General features: G+C 37.0%; 2 protein-coding genes across 3 annotated transcripts in view; one reads left to right on the top strand and one right to left on the bottom strand.

Annotated features, from left to right (window-relative positions):
* Nucleotides 1–1,005: 1,005 nt before the first annotated feature.
* Nucleotides 1,006–18,204, bottom strand: slc2a13b (solute carrier family 2 member 13b). 2 transcript variants are annotated; one of them, XM_051099497.1, is made up of 13 exons: nucleotides 18,026–18,203; nucleotides 16,207–16,695; nucleotides 15,976–16,135; nucleotides 14,103–14,308; nucleotides 13,700–13,808; nucleotides 11,786–11,949; nucleotides 11,577–11,697; nucleotides 7,637–7,762; nucleotides 6,464–6,582; nucleotides 6,221–6,373; nucleotides 3,741–3,904; nucleotides 2,257–2,325; nucleotides 1,006–1,472 (listed from the first exon to the last, which is right to left on the bottom strand). In XM_051099497.1, exons 2-13 carry the CDS (start codon nucleotides 16,667–16,669, stop codon nucleotides 1,464–1,466), a joined length of 1,863 nt encoding a protein of 620 aa, XP_050955454.1. In that variant the 5' UTR covers nucleotides 16,670–16,695; nucleotides 18,026–18,203; the 3' UTR covers nucleotides 1,006–1,463. The 2 variants fall into 2 exon arrangements, with proteins under 2 accessions (XP_050955454.1, XP_050955453.1); XM_051099496.1 differs by having other exon boundaries at nucleotides 1,006–2,325; nucleotides 18,026–18,204.
* Nucleotides 18,205–18,273: 69 nt separating this feature from the next.
* The window catches only part of lrrk2 (leucine-rich repeat kinase 2), a 41,660-nt gene continuing 41,246 nt past the window's right edge, over nucleotides 18,274–18,687 (top strand). The window contains exon 1 of the mRNA XM_051099464.1: nucleotides 18,274–18,534. Coding sequence (XP_050955421.1) covers nucleotides 18,399–18,534 — 136 coding nt within the window. The 5' untranslated portion in view covers nucleotides 18,274–18,398. The remainder of the gene's footprint in view (nucleotides 18,535–18,687) is intronic.

Here is an 18,687-nt window from a genome sequence, read left to right as displayed (position 1 = left end):
AAATATTCAGGCTAATGGAGAAATCTCTCTACAGTAAAGGGGTCTGGTGCAGTGTACTGTAGGAAAAATGGTTCTCAAGTTGTCAAAGGGTCATTCAATTAAACTTTCTTCAAATCAGTGCACTTACAACTTGAAATGACTGAGAGTGCGTAACAGTGCTGGTAACAGAGGCAAAACAGTTCAGCGCTGGTGCTTGAGCGTCTTGACCTCTTGCCAAACTGCAGTGTCCAGTTACTCGCTCTCACATTACCAGAGCGGCCGACGGCAGAGACACATACTGAAGTACAGTATGCAGCACGCTTTCTACCAATACAGTACACTTCAGTTTCACCTTTAAGACACATTAGAGCCACAATTCCCATGTTGTTTGTTGTGAGAAAACCAATGCACTTATGCACACACTAAATTATTTTATTCTTTCTTTCTTTCTTTCTTTCTTTCTTTCTAATCTAGTAAACATGGCATTGCATATTATGAATGTCACTGGCTGTTGCTTTTGTGACTTTTTCTAGTCACTTTAGATAAAAGTGCCTTGAATGTATAAATTCAAACATAAAATAGGCAATTTTAAGCAAATTCAATCAAATCTAATGAAACAGATTGTGGAAAAATTAATAAAAATGTAATTTTGTTTCTTTGTTTATGATAAAAAGCATTGTTTTAATTAAATGAAGTGAATTTGTTATTATACTTTCTGGTGGACTTTTGTCTTTCGATTAGAACATTTGAAAAATCATTAACTGAAGTACATTCTGTGAAAGCACGGACGTCTCTGACACGTTTACGGTCCTGGGGTTCACTGATGTGAAAACTAAATCACACAGAATATTTAATATGTAAAGCTACTGAAACACAGAGGGAGGTGGATCAGTGTCCTGCTCTGGGCTATATGAGGGGTACAGAGGTCGAAGAGGGTCAGGTCGGGACAGGACTGAACAGGTTTCAGCCTGAGAGAGCCCAGACCACCAAAGTCTATAAGAGACTTGCACAACCATCTTAAGAATGACTTAGAAACATTTATTCATCTAAAAAAAATGATACAATGGTACAAATGCAGAATTGCACAGTTTTCAGCAGCAATTTCAACTTCATAGAGTTCTCAGGAACAATACCTAAATATTAAAATATGGCTAATCTGCCTCAATGATTGACAGTGAGTATCTTGTGTTTCAGTTTAATATTGAGAACACCGGAATCAAAAGAAACAAGTTCATCTAATTTGATGCATGTAACAAAACATACTTTTGCTTTTGATAATGAACAGCATGATTCTTGAAGAGAAGAAAAAAAAAACAAAAAAAACAAAAACTGTATACAAACTTTTGGTTTGGAAATGGCAAAAAGCTATAGGTACTAAAACCTGTTAAGAGTGTAGTTCCAGAAAAAGGAAAGAAATGAAGCTACAGCTATGATCCTACAGTTTGAGTATGAATGAATCTTCAAGTCCACAAACAAGGTCATCATTACTGCAACTACAGCACAGAGAGAGAAAGAAATGTAATAAAAGCATTTGAGTTGATCTGATCTCGTATGTGAGATTCTTTTTTTTTCCACATAACATTAAGTAGACTGAAGCTCTATACTAAAATCTTTCAGTTACAAGAGAAACAAATGATAAAGCTGTGTTTAAAGAATAAGTCCACTTCCAGAACAAGATAATGTACTCACCCCCTTTCTTTCTTCAGTCATAAAGAAATTATGGTTTTCGAGGAAAACGTTTCAGCATTTTTCTGCTATGGTGCCCCAAGCTTACTTAAAAAAAACTTCAAAAATCATTTCAAAATCATCCTACATCGCTGCAGAAGTACCGACCCAGTCTTTGCAAAGTGAACATGCAAAGAAGATCAAACACCCTTAACAAAAAAGGTAAAACAGTGATATAGGACGATTTTGAAGTTGAGAGAGAACATGACATTAAAAAGTATATAAATCGTATTATTTTTATGAATAAGATAAGACCCTTCTTCCTCGGCTGGGATCGTTTGCAACCGCATTTAGGATCATTTGAAACTGCATTTAAACTGTATTTTGGAAGTTTAAACACGGGGCACCATATCAGTCCATTATATGGAGAAAAACCCTGAAATGTTTTCCTCAAAACCATAATTTCTTTACGACTGAAGAAAGAAAGACATGAACATCTTGAATAACATGGGGGTGACTACATTATCTGTAAATTGTTGTTCTGGAGGTGGACTTCTTCTTTAATCTTATTTGCAGTGTGGATATACACAACCTCATTTCACTGATACTCACTGATATGTAGGAAATTGTGCCCTCTGGTTCCAAAGTTGCACAATGCAAAGCTCCCAACTCCAGACGGGGCTAAAACATCAAACACTGCCAGCTTCATTTAACAATACCAAATCTACAAAATCATCAGTCACCGTCACCATGAGCCTGCATCCGCAAACCACATGCACAAGTCCACCTGAAGGAATAGCTCAGCCAAAACTCTGCCATTATCAGTTTGTGACTATTTCTTATTTTAAATTTTAATTAATTCCTTTTAATAAAAATAATATATACATTTATATTTTGTTTATACAATTTATATTTGTTTTTGGTCCTTTTTTGGAGCTTACAGCTCATGGTCACTATTAAACTGTCAATGTATGGAAACAAAAACATGTGAAGATCCTTAAAGGCATAGTTCACCCCAAAATGAAAATTGTGTCATCATTTACTCACTTCATGTCATTCCAAACCTGTATGACTTTCTTTCTTAATTGAAACACACACAATACATTTTTAAGAGCGTTGGTTACCCAACAGTTCCGGGTCCCGCTGATATCCATAGTGTTGTATGGAAGTCAATGGGACCTGAAACCATTCGGTTACCAACACTGTTCAAAATATCTCTGCATACAGGTATGGAATGAGGTGAGGTGAGTAAATGCACTCTAAAAAATGCTGGGTTGTCTTAACCCAATGTTGGGTCAGATATGGACTAAACCAACTGTTGGGTTAAAAATTGAACAGTTGAGTTAGTCCATATTTGCCCCAACGTTGGGTTAAAACAACCGAGCATTTGTTGTGTGTGTTAAGAATTTGTATTTTTGGGTGAACTATCCCTTTAAAAAAAAAAATAACAACACATGTTTGGAATGATATAATGGGGGCAAAAATTGTGGTTGAATTATTCCTTTAGTTACAGAGTTCAGAAGGTGTGTTTCTAAAAGCAACCTGAATGTGAATATAGGTGTTTTTAAGGAAAAAAAAAAAAAAAAAAAGTACAGTTTTAAGGTTTTAAGGAGTGTAAATCATGACATTATTTTCACTTTTGTGTAGAATATTCATTTTAGGTTTAGTATCAGAATTTCAAGAAAATGAACAAATAGTTTTATGCAGCGTGAAAAGAGCTACCTCTACTTGCTCTGTCTCCCAATAGTTTGATAAAGTATATGCACATGGGTCACACTCCAGAGCACTTATTTGGATAGGAATCTCACTTCCTGTTCTCGTGAATCCAGACAGCCTTTACTTAAGTAAACCAAACATTTGCCTCATCTGTACATGTGCAAATACAATCAGATGATATTATCTTTGTGAAATCACATGTGCTTATCAAGCATAAATGTAGTTAAATTGACACAGTTGTGTGTTTGGAAGATGAGTCAACTAGAACGTTGAATCTCTGGAATGGGAACCACAGCATCCCTCACACCACGAATCATCTTCATCAGTATCTATTCATCATCAGTAACATCTTCATCAGACTGGTAGTTTTCTCCGTTTACCCGGATGTAGTGAACGCTCTGATTGTCGCCGGCTCCGCAGCTGCACAGCTGTCTCCCGAACAAAGACTCGATCTCCTCCAGACGCAGACCCTTGGTCTCCGGCAGACAGCCCACCACAAACACAAAGCCCAGCAGAGCCAGGCCCGAGTACAGGAAGAAGGCACCTGGACAAATCAGACATTCACACCACAATACAGAAAAATTAGACCATTTTCTCATTTTCTACAAACACACTTAGTCCACATACTCTACAGTGCTACCATTTCAGTCGACTATGAAAAAATATTTATGAGCACCAGTGCGACTGACGTGATCAGCATATATATAACAGACATATCTCATGAATCCTTTCATAAACAAAGTGTAGAGAGTGAAACTCAGAGATTGATTGTGTAGTGTAGACAGCTTTGTTGATTATAATGGAACTTATAATGGAAATTATGTTTTTTGCGGAAAACACTTTAGGATTTTTCTCCATATAATGGACTGATATGGTGCCCCGAGTTTGAACTTCCAAAATGCAGTTTAAATGCGGCTTCAAACCATCCCAAATGTGACTGTAAACGATCCCAGCTGAGAAAGAAGAGTCTTATCTAGCAAAACAATTGGTTATTTTCATAAAAATAATACAATTTCTATACTTTTTAATGTTAAACGCTCGTCTTGTCTTAATCTCCCTGAACTGTTTTTTCCCGGTTCATGACAGTTAGTGTATGTCGAAAAACTCCCATCTCATGTTCTTCCTCATCTTCATAATCGTCCTGTGATTGGAGTTTTTTGACATACCCTAACTGTCTTGAGTCAGAATACACAGAGTTCAGGCGGAGCAAGACAAGACGAGCGTTTAAGATTAAAAAAGTATTTAAATTGTATTATTTTTATGAAAATAACCGATCGTTTTGCTTCTTCCTCGGCTGGGATCATTTACAACCGCATTTCACATTATCTGTAAATCTTTGTTTTGCAAGTGGATTCTCCTTTAAATGAGATATTGATTCAGTTAAATAAATAATAAATAATAAGATAATAATAAAGTATCTTTTCAGTTATTTAAATCATTTAATATTTCTGTATTCAAAATGTTATATTTAAAACATTAATCGCAACATGAATTTATGAATTTGATTGCACCTCTGAGCGTCATTAAACAAATGAAAATACACCTGCAACACTTTTGTGTTTTTCTATGCCACCTCTGTAGTACAAATTAATCAAGTAAAGTAAATAATTAATAATTAAGTAAGTAAACGAATTTTGTTAATACCGATTTAATTTGATTGGTAACTTATTCTTGTTCTACTTGTTCTCATTCTATTGTTTTAATTAGAAATTGTAAAAAGCTTAAAAAATATAATTTAAAAAATTGACATAAAAGATGACATACTTTTAATAAAGTTAGAAAAATGTCATTATGGTAAAAACAAAATTCCTCTGTAAATCACTTTAACGAGTCAAATATTACCTCATAATGGGAAAGTTAATTTTTGATCGGATTTTTAGATTATTGATTAGAAGGTGCTTCTAAAATTTTGACTGTGCTCCTCATTTTTTTTTAGTTAGGAGCACAAGTGGCTGGCTGGTCTTAGCTGGTTTATACTGGAAGTAGCTGGTTTTAACTGATCTCCCAGCTTGCCCAAGTTGATTTTAACTGGTTGGTCAGCTGTTGACCTAGCCTGACCAGCTAAAGAAATGGTCAAAACCCCCTCTAAGACCAGTACCAGTTATGACCAGGCTGGAAGTCCAGCTAAATCCGGCCAAAACCAGCTTAGGCTTCACTTTTTTTCCTCAGCAGGGAAGCATTATTACTAGGGCCCTACAAAATCTGTTTTATTTTTTAGGGCCCTACTGGAATCATGAAATGTACACAATTTAAAACTTTAACAAAAATGACATTTTTAAGACCCTATGCAATATGTTTTATTTTTTCTCAAATTCAGTTTTATTTATTTATTTTACACCGCGAGCGTAGCACGCTTCAGTACGTGTGTAGTAACCAAAACGGCATGTCTGCACCATTCAACACACACAGACACACAGAACATGCAGGATTCATATTTAAATAGTGTTTTTGCGGCTTAATATTTACAGACACTAGTCCATATCACATTTTGATTTAAGTGCACTGAGCTATATTTGATTTATTCATCCAAAATTTGGCAAATTCTGAGACATTCCGCGTATATTCCATTTTTCATGACTGCATTCCGAGATTCTGTCCGTGTTTTCTGCTTCGTAGAAATCATAGGGCCCTACTTAAACAACAGCTAACTAGAACACTACCAACTGTAAAACAACACTCCAGCAGCCACTCAAACACCCTATCGCATGCATAAATACCCAGAACAACCTTGCAACTGCATAGCAAACACCTAGCAACACCCTGGTGAGTACAAACAGCAGACTGTAGCTGCTGATGGAATCTGTATAGTACATAAACACTGCTATGGTTTTCAGCGTGGTGTGTGTGCACTGTTTTGTACCGTAGTATGTCAGGTACTGGGCCACGTGGAGGAAGGTCAGAGACACGAGGACGTTACAGATCCAGTTGACCCCGGCAGAGCAGGCGTTCCCTGTGCTCCGAGCCCACAGCGGATAGATCTCAGAGTTCACTGTCCACGGCATAGGACCCATACCTGCTCCAACACACAACCTGACATCAGACATCAGGCTTTTACGATCATTAACAGTTACTTTAAGCTCCAGTGAACTGAGCGAACTCTCACCTGGTGCAAAGAAGGCCAGATACAGAATGAGACCCAGAAGAACAATCCAGGAGTACGATGTTGGGCAGTAGTTATAGGCCCAGAATACACCTAAACTCTCCTGTGTGCCATTGGAACACCTTAATGAATATGAACAAGATGAGACTTTTAGGTTAACATTTCTATGAATTAATCATATGCAAAAAAGTTCACTTTAGCATACTTAAAAAAATGCTTGTTACAGAAATTGACTGCTAGCTGTTGAAATGGGTACTGTATTTCAAATTGTAAGCATTGTGGAGAGTTGTTTCTCCCACCCACTCCTCCTCAGACTCAACACTCACATGGGTTGCCAGATTGGAGACAAGCAACAGGAACGAGTGTATCTGATAATGGAACTGATAATGGAAGACGATCTGTATTTTAATATTCCTCCGGTCAAATAGCTTTTTAGATGGATGCTTAGGCTTTTTAGGCTGGGTAGGATCTGCGATCTCCGACCCTGTTCATTTTCTGGCTTCCACGGCTACAATAGACCAATTGATTTTTTTGCAAACAGTGATGGCGTTTTTTGTGGGCGGAGCTTATCTGGTTGCAGAAAATGACGTTTTTCATTGAGCAGTCTATGGAACCATGGTATAAAAGAATGAAAAGGGTAAATTTGACTTTAGATTTCAAAATTCTGACTTTATTCTCACAATTCCGAGATTTTACAATTCTAATAGGAAAAAACAACTCGTCATTCTCACTTTTCCCCTCGGCTCTAGCTTTTTTCCCCTGCAGATTGACAAACTCACTATTGTTGAGTTAAATCGTTATAAAAAGTTAAAGTCCGAACTTGCATTTGCAAGAAAAAAGTCAGAATTGTGATATAAAATAAATAAATGCTATGTAAAATGTTAACAGTAATAGGTTTAAATATTATGTCATCCAAATAGGTCTATACACCGTGTTTTCCACCAACTGGCAACCCAGCGTGTCAAAATACTATTGTGTAAATTGGCAGAGGGTGGAGTCACACAGACCAAAACAAAAACAGACATTCTGATACAGAATGCACATTTCAAAGTAGAATAACTGGCTGTATCGTTGTTTTTTTGGAAAAACTGAAGTACACTACAAGCGCATATTCAGTACAATTAAGTACACTTCTTATTCACAAGGGCAGAGGTATGCATACTGTAGATGTATTACCTGCCTGCTGCAGCTGCCTCAGTGTTGGCTGCGTCCACAGGCATACATGAGGACTCAACCACGGCTGTGCCATTCTTACCGTAACAGAAACCACAATCTGGATTCAACATGCAGGGTTCACAGAACCTTCAATGTACAGAGAAAAACAAACTTTAGTCACACTAGTGCACTAGATTCATGCGTCAAGAAGCACATTCAAGATTCAGAGTTAAAGTAGTAGTTCGCTTCCAGAGCAGCAATTTACAGATAAATGTACTCACACCCTTGTCGTTCAAGATGTTCATGTCTTTCTTTCTTCAATCATAAAGAAATTGTGTTTTCTGAGGAAAACATTTCAGCATTTTTCTCCATATAATGGACTTCTATGGTGCCTGCGAGTTTGAACTTCCAAAATACAGTTTAAATGCAGCTTCAAACGATCCCAAATGCGGTTGTTAACGATTCCAGCCGAGTAAGAAGGGTCTTATCTAGCAAAACAATCAGTTATTTTCATTAAAAAATACAATTTAAATACCTTTTAATCTCAAACACTCGTCTTGTCTTACTCTGCCTGAACTCTATATTCTGACTCAAAACAGTTAGGGTATGCCAAACAAGTCCAATCGTATTCTCCCCCTTAACTTCAAAAATCATTTAAAAATCATCCTACATCACTGAAGAAGTACCGACCCAGTCTTTACAAAGTGAACATGTTTCAAGATCAAACACCCTTAACAAAAAAGGTAAAACAGCGATATAGGACGATTTTGAAGTTGAGGGAGAACATGAGATGGGAGTTTTTCGACATACACTAACTGATATGAACCGGAACAAAAACAGAGTTCGGGCAGAGTAAGACAAGATGAGCGTTTTACATTAAAAAGTATATAAACTCTATTATTTTTATTAAAATAACCAATTGTTTCACTAAATAAGACCCTTCTTCCTCAGCTGGGATCATTACAACCGCTTCTGGGATCGTTTGAAGCTGCATTTAAACTGCATTTTGGAAGTTCAAAATCGGGGCACCATATCAGTCCATTATATGGAGAAAAATACTGAAAAACTGAAAATGTTTTCCTCAAAAAACATAATTTCCATTATAAGTTCCATTATAATCAACAAAGCTCTCTACACTACACAGTCAATCTCTGATTTTCACTCTCTCTACACTTTGTTTATGAAAGGATTCGTGAGATGTTTGTTGTACATTACTCAACATTGCAAAAACACGTAGCTCCCCTCGAAGCTCCCCTGAGCGCAAACACAAATATGCTGATTAGGTCAGAAATGGTTGCACTGTAGAGTATGTGTAAGTGTGTTTATAGAAAACGAGAAAATGGTATAATTGTTATTTATTGTGTTTACAACCGCATTTGGGATCATTTGAAGCCGCATTTAAACTGCATTTTGGAAGTTCAAACTTGCAAACTTGTGCCGACATTTCCACGCCCATAAACATAACACGGCACAAAATGAAACGTGATTGGTTGCTTTACCTGTCAGTCATATGGCCTCTTGGGCGGGCCTTGGCCATTCAAAGCAGCCAAAGTTCTGCCATAAGTCTGAAGGTCTGGCTAAACGATCGGTCTTTTTTTAAAAAAAATAAAAAATGTACATACTTTTTAACCTCAAATGCTCATCTTGTCTAGCTCTGAGATGTGCATGCGTACTCTGTGTAATCCAGGTCCATACAGTTAGGGTACCCCATCTCATTTTCTCCTCCAACTTCAAAATGATCCTACATCGCTGTTTTACCTTTTTTTTTTGTAAAGGCCGTTTGACCTTCTTTACACAATCACTTTGTAAACCCTGGGTCTGGACTCCTGTAGTGATGTAGGATGATTTTGAAGTTGGAGGAGAAAATGAGACTGGAGTTTTTCGACATACCCTAACTGTATTGACCTGGATTACACAGTACACATGTGCAAGGCAGAGCTAGTCAAAACGAGCATTTGAGGTTAAAAAGTATTTACAGTTTGTTGGCACCGATAGCCTTGTGAGCAGCGCGCTGACATACAGCACCATTGTACTGCGGGCATCCCGAGTTCGAATCCTGGCTCGAGGACCTTTCCCGATCCCACCCCCTTCTCTCTCTCTTTCCCACTTTGCTTCCTGTCAGCGATGATCTGTCCTATCCTAATAAAGGCAAAAAAAAAAAAAAGTATATACATTCTTATTTTTTTTTTAAAGAAAATGACAGATCGTTTCACTAGATAAGACCCTTCTTCCTTGGCTGGGATTGTTTAGAGCCATTTGAAGCCACATTTAAACTGCATTTTGGAAGTTCAAACTCACAGGCAACATAGAAGTCCATTATATGAAGAGAAATCATCAAATGTTTTCCTCAAAAAAACATCTTGGATGACAAGGGGGTGAGTACATTATCTGTAAATTTTGCTCTGGAAGTGAGCTACTCCTTTAATGGAGCGCAACAGTCAGACTCCTGAAGTTAAAAAATCCTATTTTATTATTGTCTTTAAACCTTTCAAAACACAGCTCTAAGATTGTTGAAGAGACAGATCAAACCCACATGAAAATTCTGTCATCATTTACTTGCCCTAAAACTGTATGACTTCATAAACAATGACAACATTGTCATTTTTGGGTGGAATATCAAGTGATGATTAAAGGAGAGGTCCGGTGTGATATTGACCTAAAGTGTATTGAATCATGATACCGAGTGTGAACTAACCTTGCATATCTCATCTCGGCTTGTCCACTCCAGTCCGAAATCTGGGGTCAGTTAGCCGATGCTAACAACAGGTTGTCGATGAGAGTAAATGGGGCATCGGGCTAGCCATGTAAATAAATCACTGTTTTACACCATTTACGAGGCACAAAGTAGCTCCACACTTCATTGGTAGACTTCCAAGGGCCCTGGCATTTAAAACGAGACATTGAGAACTCAGAATAACCACCGGTAGTTTATTTACAAGAAGACTTATACAAACAGTACCTGCAAGAAAATGACGGGCCGCCGCCATCTTCAATGTAGTCACGATAAGTTGAGTGTCGAGCAGGAACGAAACTACAACCTGATAAGTCACGTGAGTCCTCGCGTTTGTTTTGGACTGGAGTTAGTGCAGACAGTTGGCAATTGCAAGGATGTCGGACGATGAAGCTACTGAGTTTTATGAAGACGAGGATGAAACATTTGAGTTATCAGGTTGTAGTTTCGTTCCTGCTCGACACTCAACTTATCGTGACTACATTGAAGATGGCGGCGGCCCGTCATTTTCTTGCAGGTACTGTTTGTATAAGTCTTCTTGTAAATAAACTACCGGTGGTTATTCTGAGTTCTCAATGTCTCGTTTTAAATGCCAGGGCCCTTGGAAGTCTACCAATGAAGTGTGGAGCTACTTTGTGCCTCGTAAATGGTGTAAAACAGTGATTTATTTACATGGCTAGCCCGATGCCCCATTTACTCTCATCGACAACCTGTTGTTAGCATCGGCTAACTGACCCCAGATTTCGGACTGGAGTGGACAAGCCGAGATGAGATATGCAAGGTTAGTTCACACTCGGTATCATGATTCAATACACTTTAGGTCAATATCACACCGGACCTCTCCTTTAAGCTTCGGTAAAAGCCACAAGTATATGTGCTTTACACATTTTTTACAAAACTGATTAATAGTGTAATTCCCACTAGAGAACTACACTACCCATAATCCTGAAAACAGATCCACCAATCAGAGTTGTTGTAGTTGTTACCACAAGAATGAGAAAGCGCCAGAAGAGCTCAGCTGCATATTTCAATTCAGAGGTATTGTGGATGACATAACCGAGTCTCTTAAACTCTCAAACTACTTTTATATTTGTATATACTTTAATATTCTGACATTATCTTCAAATATATTGTATTGCATCTTGCATTGTCTTATTTTTTCTTATTTGCATAGTTCTTATTCTGGTACGATCCACAGGTCAATCTAGTTTACTAAAAAACAAAACTCACCCATATGTAATGCAGGTGGAGTTGTGGAGGGAGGGGTCATTGGGGTGAAAGGTCACGGGTGGAGAGGCCTGAGCCGAGAGCAGGAAACCCGCAGCGAGAACCATCAAACTTACAGCAGTACCTGAGTAATTCACAGCACACTGTCATTTAATACCACATACTTCAGTCTGTTAGTGAGGACCTGTGTCTACGGCTATTTAAATCTTTACCTAGTATGCTGCCCAGAGTCAGTTTCCTGCGGCCCACCCTCTCCACGAGCCATACGCCAACTAGAGTAAACAGGAAGTTGGTAAAGGCTGTAGCAGCAGCCAGCCAGATGGCCATCTGATCATCCTGTACTCCAGACATCTGCAATATAGTGGCGCTGTAGTACCTGCAGCATTCAGAGAGATCATTTCATTCACTTAAGATAGACAGTACTGTTACATCATTGGTAAATGTAGTCCTAGGTAACGTTCAAAATGACATGCTTCCACACTACTATGCTTTTTCCCACAGTATTCATACTACTTTTAAAAGTTTACGCTGTTATATATTGTTTCACATACTATTCTGAAATGAGAATGTAGTATACTGTGGAAGCTCGCAGCTTTTTGTGTCATAATTCTGACTTGTGAAATTCTGAACTGCAGGTTAATATCTCATAATTTATAATTTATAATTGTAAATTCACTTCTTTTTTGTTGTTGTTGTTGTTGTTATTGTTTTTAGAGAATTGTAATTATAAATTGTGATATCATTAGAACTGTAAAATAAAACGTTGCAATTCAATTCCGAAATATACTGTAGCCTTAAGGCCACATCAAGGATGATAATGATAGCGATAACAGTAACATTAACTAGGGATGCACTGTTTGGATTTTTTTTGGCCATTACCGATATTACTCACTTATTTGAACTTTTGTCATTAAAACAGATTACTGTTTTGATTATGTTTTACATTAGCCAAGTTTAAAAACACATACATTAAGGTACAGAATAGTGGCTGCTTTATTGCTGATGCCATCAGATTGATAAAAAAATGGCAGATAAATATCGGTATATCGGTGCATCTCTAACAATAACTATAAAGTTTTAATTATCGCTCAAAAGCCCTATTTAAATGGTAATTGTTTCTCATATGGACGTCTGTAAAAATACATTTACATATCACCTCAATGATAAAACTCATAGATTCGGATGGCGATTTATACACAGTGGAGGAGCAAGTTCTGTGATCCTATGAAGCCAGGAACGTTGCTGCTCATGTGGCCAGTCACATGATTGTCTGCTATAAATAAAATTAATTTCATTTACAAATTTATTCTTATTATTGTGTAAAATGTATTTAAAAATACCTATTAATATGTAAAATCTATTCTTATTATTCCAAGCATATTTATAATATATAATCTCAAATATTATTTGATTTAAATCTGTATAAAATAGGAAAATAGCCACGTTATAGTTGTACATATTTATACGCGAAATAGATAAATGTGCAATTACAGCGACGTACAACAGTTACTGCTCGGTATTCAGCAGTGGTCAAAAAGGTATTAAACATTGAATTTTGAATCTTTTTCTTCTCGTAAACTCAGATGTGGATTCAGACGACAATTAAATTACCACACAACCTTGGTGTTTGTCAAAATACAGTAGGTAATTCGGCTTGGGATTTTTACGTGGGTGGTGAGAGATAAACACCGACATTCTGGATTCGGAAGGCAATAAAATCACTGATTAGCCCCTGTAAATGGTGAAAATAACTTACGTCCCCATGAGAAACAATTACCGTCTGAAAAGGGCTTAATTCTACGAGAATAGCGGAGTCCACATTACAGCTATAATAATAACGCCACACAAGAACGATAGCTTTGGAATCACTTTTAGAACTATTTTTCCAGCAGAGGAATGATAAAAATATTGACAGCCAATCAGAATTTAAAGCGCTTAAGCATTTAGAATGGAAAACAACAAATTGACAGCGCACACTTATAATAAACAGAACGTTATTGTGAGGTGTAGACACTAATATAATTATCGTTCAGGTATTGTTCTTGGTATGAACGGGGCTTTAGTCATATTACAGAGAGTCATGTGGATAGAGTGTTGATAAAGACAAATGCTTTCTAGTAACCTACATGACCGTGTTGATTCCTGAGAGCTGCTGGAACATCTGTAGGCCACAACCCACGATCAGAGCACGACGTGCTGGAGCAAACGTCAGGATACGCCACAACACTGGACCATCTAATAGACAATCAATCAAAATTATAGGACCATTTTATACAGTTATCACAGAGTTTACACATTTTTTACAAATTAAGCTCTAGTTGAATCACTACGAATCATTTCATTGTGTTTCTCATTTATAAGTCACTTGAACAAGCCTCTGGTAAATGAATCTAAATGTAACAAATCTGGTATTACTATGACTTGGAAAACACAATTTCAAATATTTAAAATATGTCCAGGTTTCCTCTGATGGTGGAAACCCTGAATTCAGCACCGTGTGTGAGTATTGTGATGTCTTCGTGATCTCACCACCAGCATCAATCTTCTCCTCCTCGATGCTGCTCCGTATGCTTTCATACTCTTCATCCACATTCACACCGCCGCGGATTCGACTGAGTACCAGCCGAGCCTTCTGGGTATCTCCTTTCTGCAAGAGCCACCGAGGACTCTCTGGGAGGAAGAGGAAACCCAGGAACTGCAGCGCAGCAGGAACAACTGACAAACCCAACATATACCTATACACGAACACAAAAATGATTACAAAAACCAGGTTTTTGTACACATTTGTATCACATTCACATTTTCTATTTTTCCTGCAGAATGTCTGAATATGACTATATTTAAAATATTTGTAGTTTTATACAATACATATGTTGTTTTTATACATATTTATGTAATATATATATATATATATATATATTATATATATGTTGTAATATGCAGGTATGTAATATATTTATTTTGCTATATGGTGGTTGCCAGGTTATTGCTTGTGTTCTGACAATTTTTGTAATTTTAAATAAATATTTTCTACATATTATATACATATATGATTGACTATATGTGACCCTGGATCACAAAACCAGTCTTAAGTCGCTGGGGTATATTTGCAGCAATAGCCAAAAATACATTGTATGGGTCAAAATTATTTATTTTTTTTTTATGAAAAAATCATTAGGAAATTAAGTAAAGATCATGTTCCATTAAGATATTTAGTAAAACTCCTACTGTAAATATATCAAAACTTAATTTTTGATTAGTAATATGCATTAGTAAGAACTTCATTTGGACAACTTTAAAGGTGATTTTCTCATTTTTTAGATTTTTTTGCACCCTCAGATTCCAGATATTTAAATAGTTGTATCTCAACCAATTATTGTCCTATCCTAACAAACTGTACATCAATGGAAAGCTTGTTTATTCAGCTTTTCAAAAAATTTACCCTTATGACTGGTTTTGTGGTCCAGGGTCACATATATTTAACTCAGTAACTCAGAAAAGTGATAGCTCCAGTATTTTTACTGTTAATTAAAGTAAATCTATTAAAATTTGTTTTTTTTTTTCATTGATATAAAATATAAATAGATGAAAATTATAAATGATGCTTTGGCAACTAACTGAAATAACTTTAATCTGAAGTAATAAAATGTATATAAAATAATGTTAAATATAAATGACGCACAAAACAAAATGACTCAAATGTAAACTAAAATTAAAATGAAAACCGAATATAAAAGCTAATTCAAAATATCAATAAGTACTATGAAAGTATAAGACAGTATGACAAAAGAAGTATTAGCCACTACATTAATTGTAGTGCATATTTTATATAAGTATTGACTACTTATTTATTAAATATTATTTTACAGTGAAATGCATTTAGTGTATGTATAGTCTAATACAAATATATATATACATATATATATTTATTTTTTTTTTTTTTTTTTGGTCTCGTAATTTTGTAAAGTTGGCCTGCTCTCTAGATTGCTCAAGACAAGTTTCTCCTTATAGGAGAAACAAAGGATGAACTAAACTGATTTGCATATATTTTATTTTATTAAAAAAAAAAAAAAAAAATAATAAAAAAGAATAATATATAATAACAATTATATATATATATAGAGAGAGAGAGAGAGAGAGCAAGAGAGAGAGAGAGTTTTTGTATTATTATTATTATTTAAATAAATTATTTTAATGTTTAATTATTAAAACATTTATATATTTATTTTATTTATTTATTTATTTTTATTTTTATTTTTTTTTTTTACAAATTTTTTGGGGGTTGCAGAATCTTGGCCACTCAGTATAAACATTTTAGACCTTATGGGTGGCAAAAATATACCAATAGCACAATAAAATCTGATAAAAGAAGAAAAAAGCGTAAAAATAAGTTTTTACTCACCTCCAGCCATCACGGGGCAGGTAGCTAAAGGCCCCATCCACCACGCTAGCGATGAACTGCCCACCGGTGATAAACAGAGTGTTAATGGTGACCAGCTGACCACGGAGTTCAGAAGGTGAAACCTCAGCGATGTAGACAGGCACGGTCATAGATGCAATTCCTAAAACACACAGGACAATAAGGCACACAAACTGAATTTAAATAGTTTTACATATACTATATATGACTTACCTATCCCAAGTCCAACCGTAAGCCTTCCACACAGAAGAACCTCTTTGTTGTGTGCGACGCCCAAGATGATTCCTCCAACAGAGAAGATAAAGCTAGCAATCAGTATACAGATTCTCCGTCCAAAGAGCCCGTTGAGATACCCACCAGCCAGAGAGGAAACGGCCGCGGCTCCAACAGTGGTGGACACCAGCAGCTCCTGCCATAAAGAGCTGAGGTTCATCTCCCTCTTGAGCAGGAGCATGGCTCCAGACACCACCCCTGTATCATAGCCAAACAGGAATCCTCCCAGCGCCGAGAAAAAAGCCAGGGTGTAGACGAAACATGGAGCACCGTGCTGGACGGACCGGATCTGATGTGTGGACGTTGGAGAATCATGTTCTTGGTTGTGGCTCTGGACATTAGATGGCGTCTTTATCAAGCTCCTCTTGTCCTCAACTCTCCTGTCTCCTATCAGCTCGTCCATTCTCTGCAGCTTATGCACATTGTCTCCTAAATCACAAAAAAACATCTTGATCACATGATCAACATTAACAAAAGCCATATAGCCCAACCCAGCATAACCACGTTGGCAATGCACACACCTCAAACCATCAGTGACATTTACAAATCAAATACTGAAAGTTATGACAATTGTTTCAATGCGAGTGATTCAGTCAGAGTGATTGTTTTATAGCACATGCACTGGACAGCAAAATCAGTCTGATTATTTTGTGGAAAATGTCATAAAAACACTAAGTTCAACAATATACCTTTTACAAGCAGTAGTTCAAAAGCGAACTATTCTTTTGAATAATGACTCAGTTGAACCGATTCGCTTATTTTGTAAATCACTTGTTTGCTATGATCTATACAGCGCATTTTAACAGATCGTGATGAAATACGTTGTATTTTAACACATAAACACACACGTACATGCCACACTGTGGACGTCTGTGAACTGAGTAAGGTGAATCAGTGAAAGAATTTCGGATTCGGTTCGCTTAAGAACCGTTCGAACGAACCGATTCGCAGAAATGAATTAGTCTTTACGGGTCTAAAAATCCCCCAAAATAAAAGAGGCTCTACGCTGCAAGCTAGCGAAATCGCTTCGTTTAGTGAGTCGAACAGTGTAAAATGTTTCATCGACTGTTAACCCAGCGAATTGTTTTATGAATCGGTTCTACCTAATGACTCAGTTGAACCGACTCGCATTTTTTGCTTGTGAATCAGTCGTTTGGCATTATCTGTACAAAGCCTATTAACACATCATGATGAAATACAGTGTATTTTAACACATAAACACACACGTACACGCAACACGGAGAACTTCTGTGAGCTGAGTACAAACAATCAGTGAATGAATTTCGGATTCGGTTCGCTGAAAAGAACCGTTCGAACGAACCGATTCGCAGAAATGAATTAGTCTTTACGGGTCTACAAATCCCCAAAAATAAAAGAGGCTCTACGCTGCAAGCTAGCGAAATCGCTTCGTTTAGTGAGTCGTACATTGTAAAATGTTTATTTAACTGTTAACGCGACCTCTCGGGCTTGCAAGCATTAACTAGAACAAAATACATCGAGAAACAAAAAAGTGTCGCGAAATACATTTTACGTTTAGATGAATGCTTTAGCATTCCGTCAAAGCTCTTTATTTGTATATTCATATTTGTATAATATTGATGAATAAAACATGAAAATGCATAACGTCCTCTGTGTAAACGTAAACATCTACTGTAGCAATAGCTAACGCGTTTTAAAAATGAACAATATACGTGTCTCGTTACATATGCAAGTTAACAGCTTAAAATAGGTAAATTTGCGTTCTCCTTTTGTGACCTACCAGCAAGACGCTTTTCTCGGTGCCTTTGCTTTGACTAGGCACCCAGTCCTTCTCTTGCTTTCACTCTGTTGTGCTCGAACAGGAAGTTTGTGAATTCTTTCAGTCATATGATTCATAACGCAGCGCCGATCTACAGCCGCGAACATGACCGAGGGTTCTTCTTTTCACACCGAGAATGAAATCGGGAACTAAAGCCTAGTCATATCAGCCTATTACTCTATCATAACTCATGTTCTGCTTTGCATAAATATGGCAGAAGAGCTTTTGCGCTGTGAAACAGATGATGATATGCAGCAGCTACATTGTGTCCACATGGTCAGTAAGTAGCAGAAGGAGGTTTAAACCTCAGTTTGATGTCAGATAGTAGAAGATCATGGCTGATAAAGAGGAGTTAGGGATCAGGCTGAAGAAGCTGCTGGTGAGGTTGAACCTTCAAGAGGGGAAGCAGTTAGGCACCATAGTCCAGATCATACAGGACCTCCTGTTCCTGTCCCATACGGATCACTGTGGTGAGTAATGACCATTGACCAATGAAAGAGGAAATGTGTAAGTCTGTGCTTTGTTAACATTTCTCATGCAAGTCTTAACATATTCATAGACAACTGCCTTAGAATAGACTGCCCTCTGTGTGCTTTTTCCAGTGGGACAACTGCTGAGATATT

This window comes from Labeo rohita, chromosome 25 (genome assembly GCF_022985175.1).
Source record: "Labeo rohita strain BAU-BD-2019 chromosome 25, IGBB_LRoh.1.0, whole genome shotgun sequence".
Classification (NCBI taxonomy): domain Eukaryota; kingdom Metazoa; phylum Chordata; class Actinopteri; order Cypriniformes; family Cyprinidae; genus Labeo; species Labeo rohita.
Note: the sequence above shows the minus strand (reverse complement) of the source record. Positions and strands in the feature narration are given on the sequence as shown.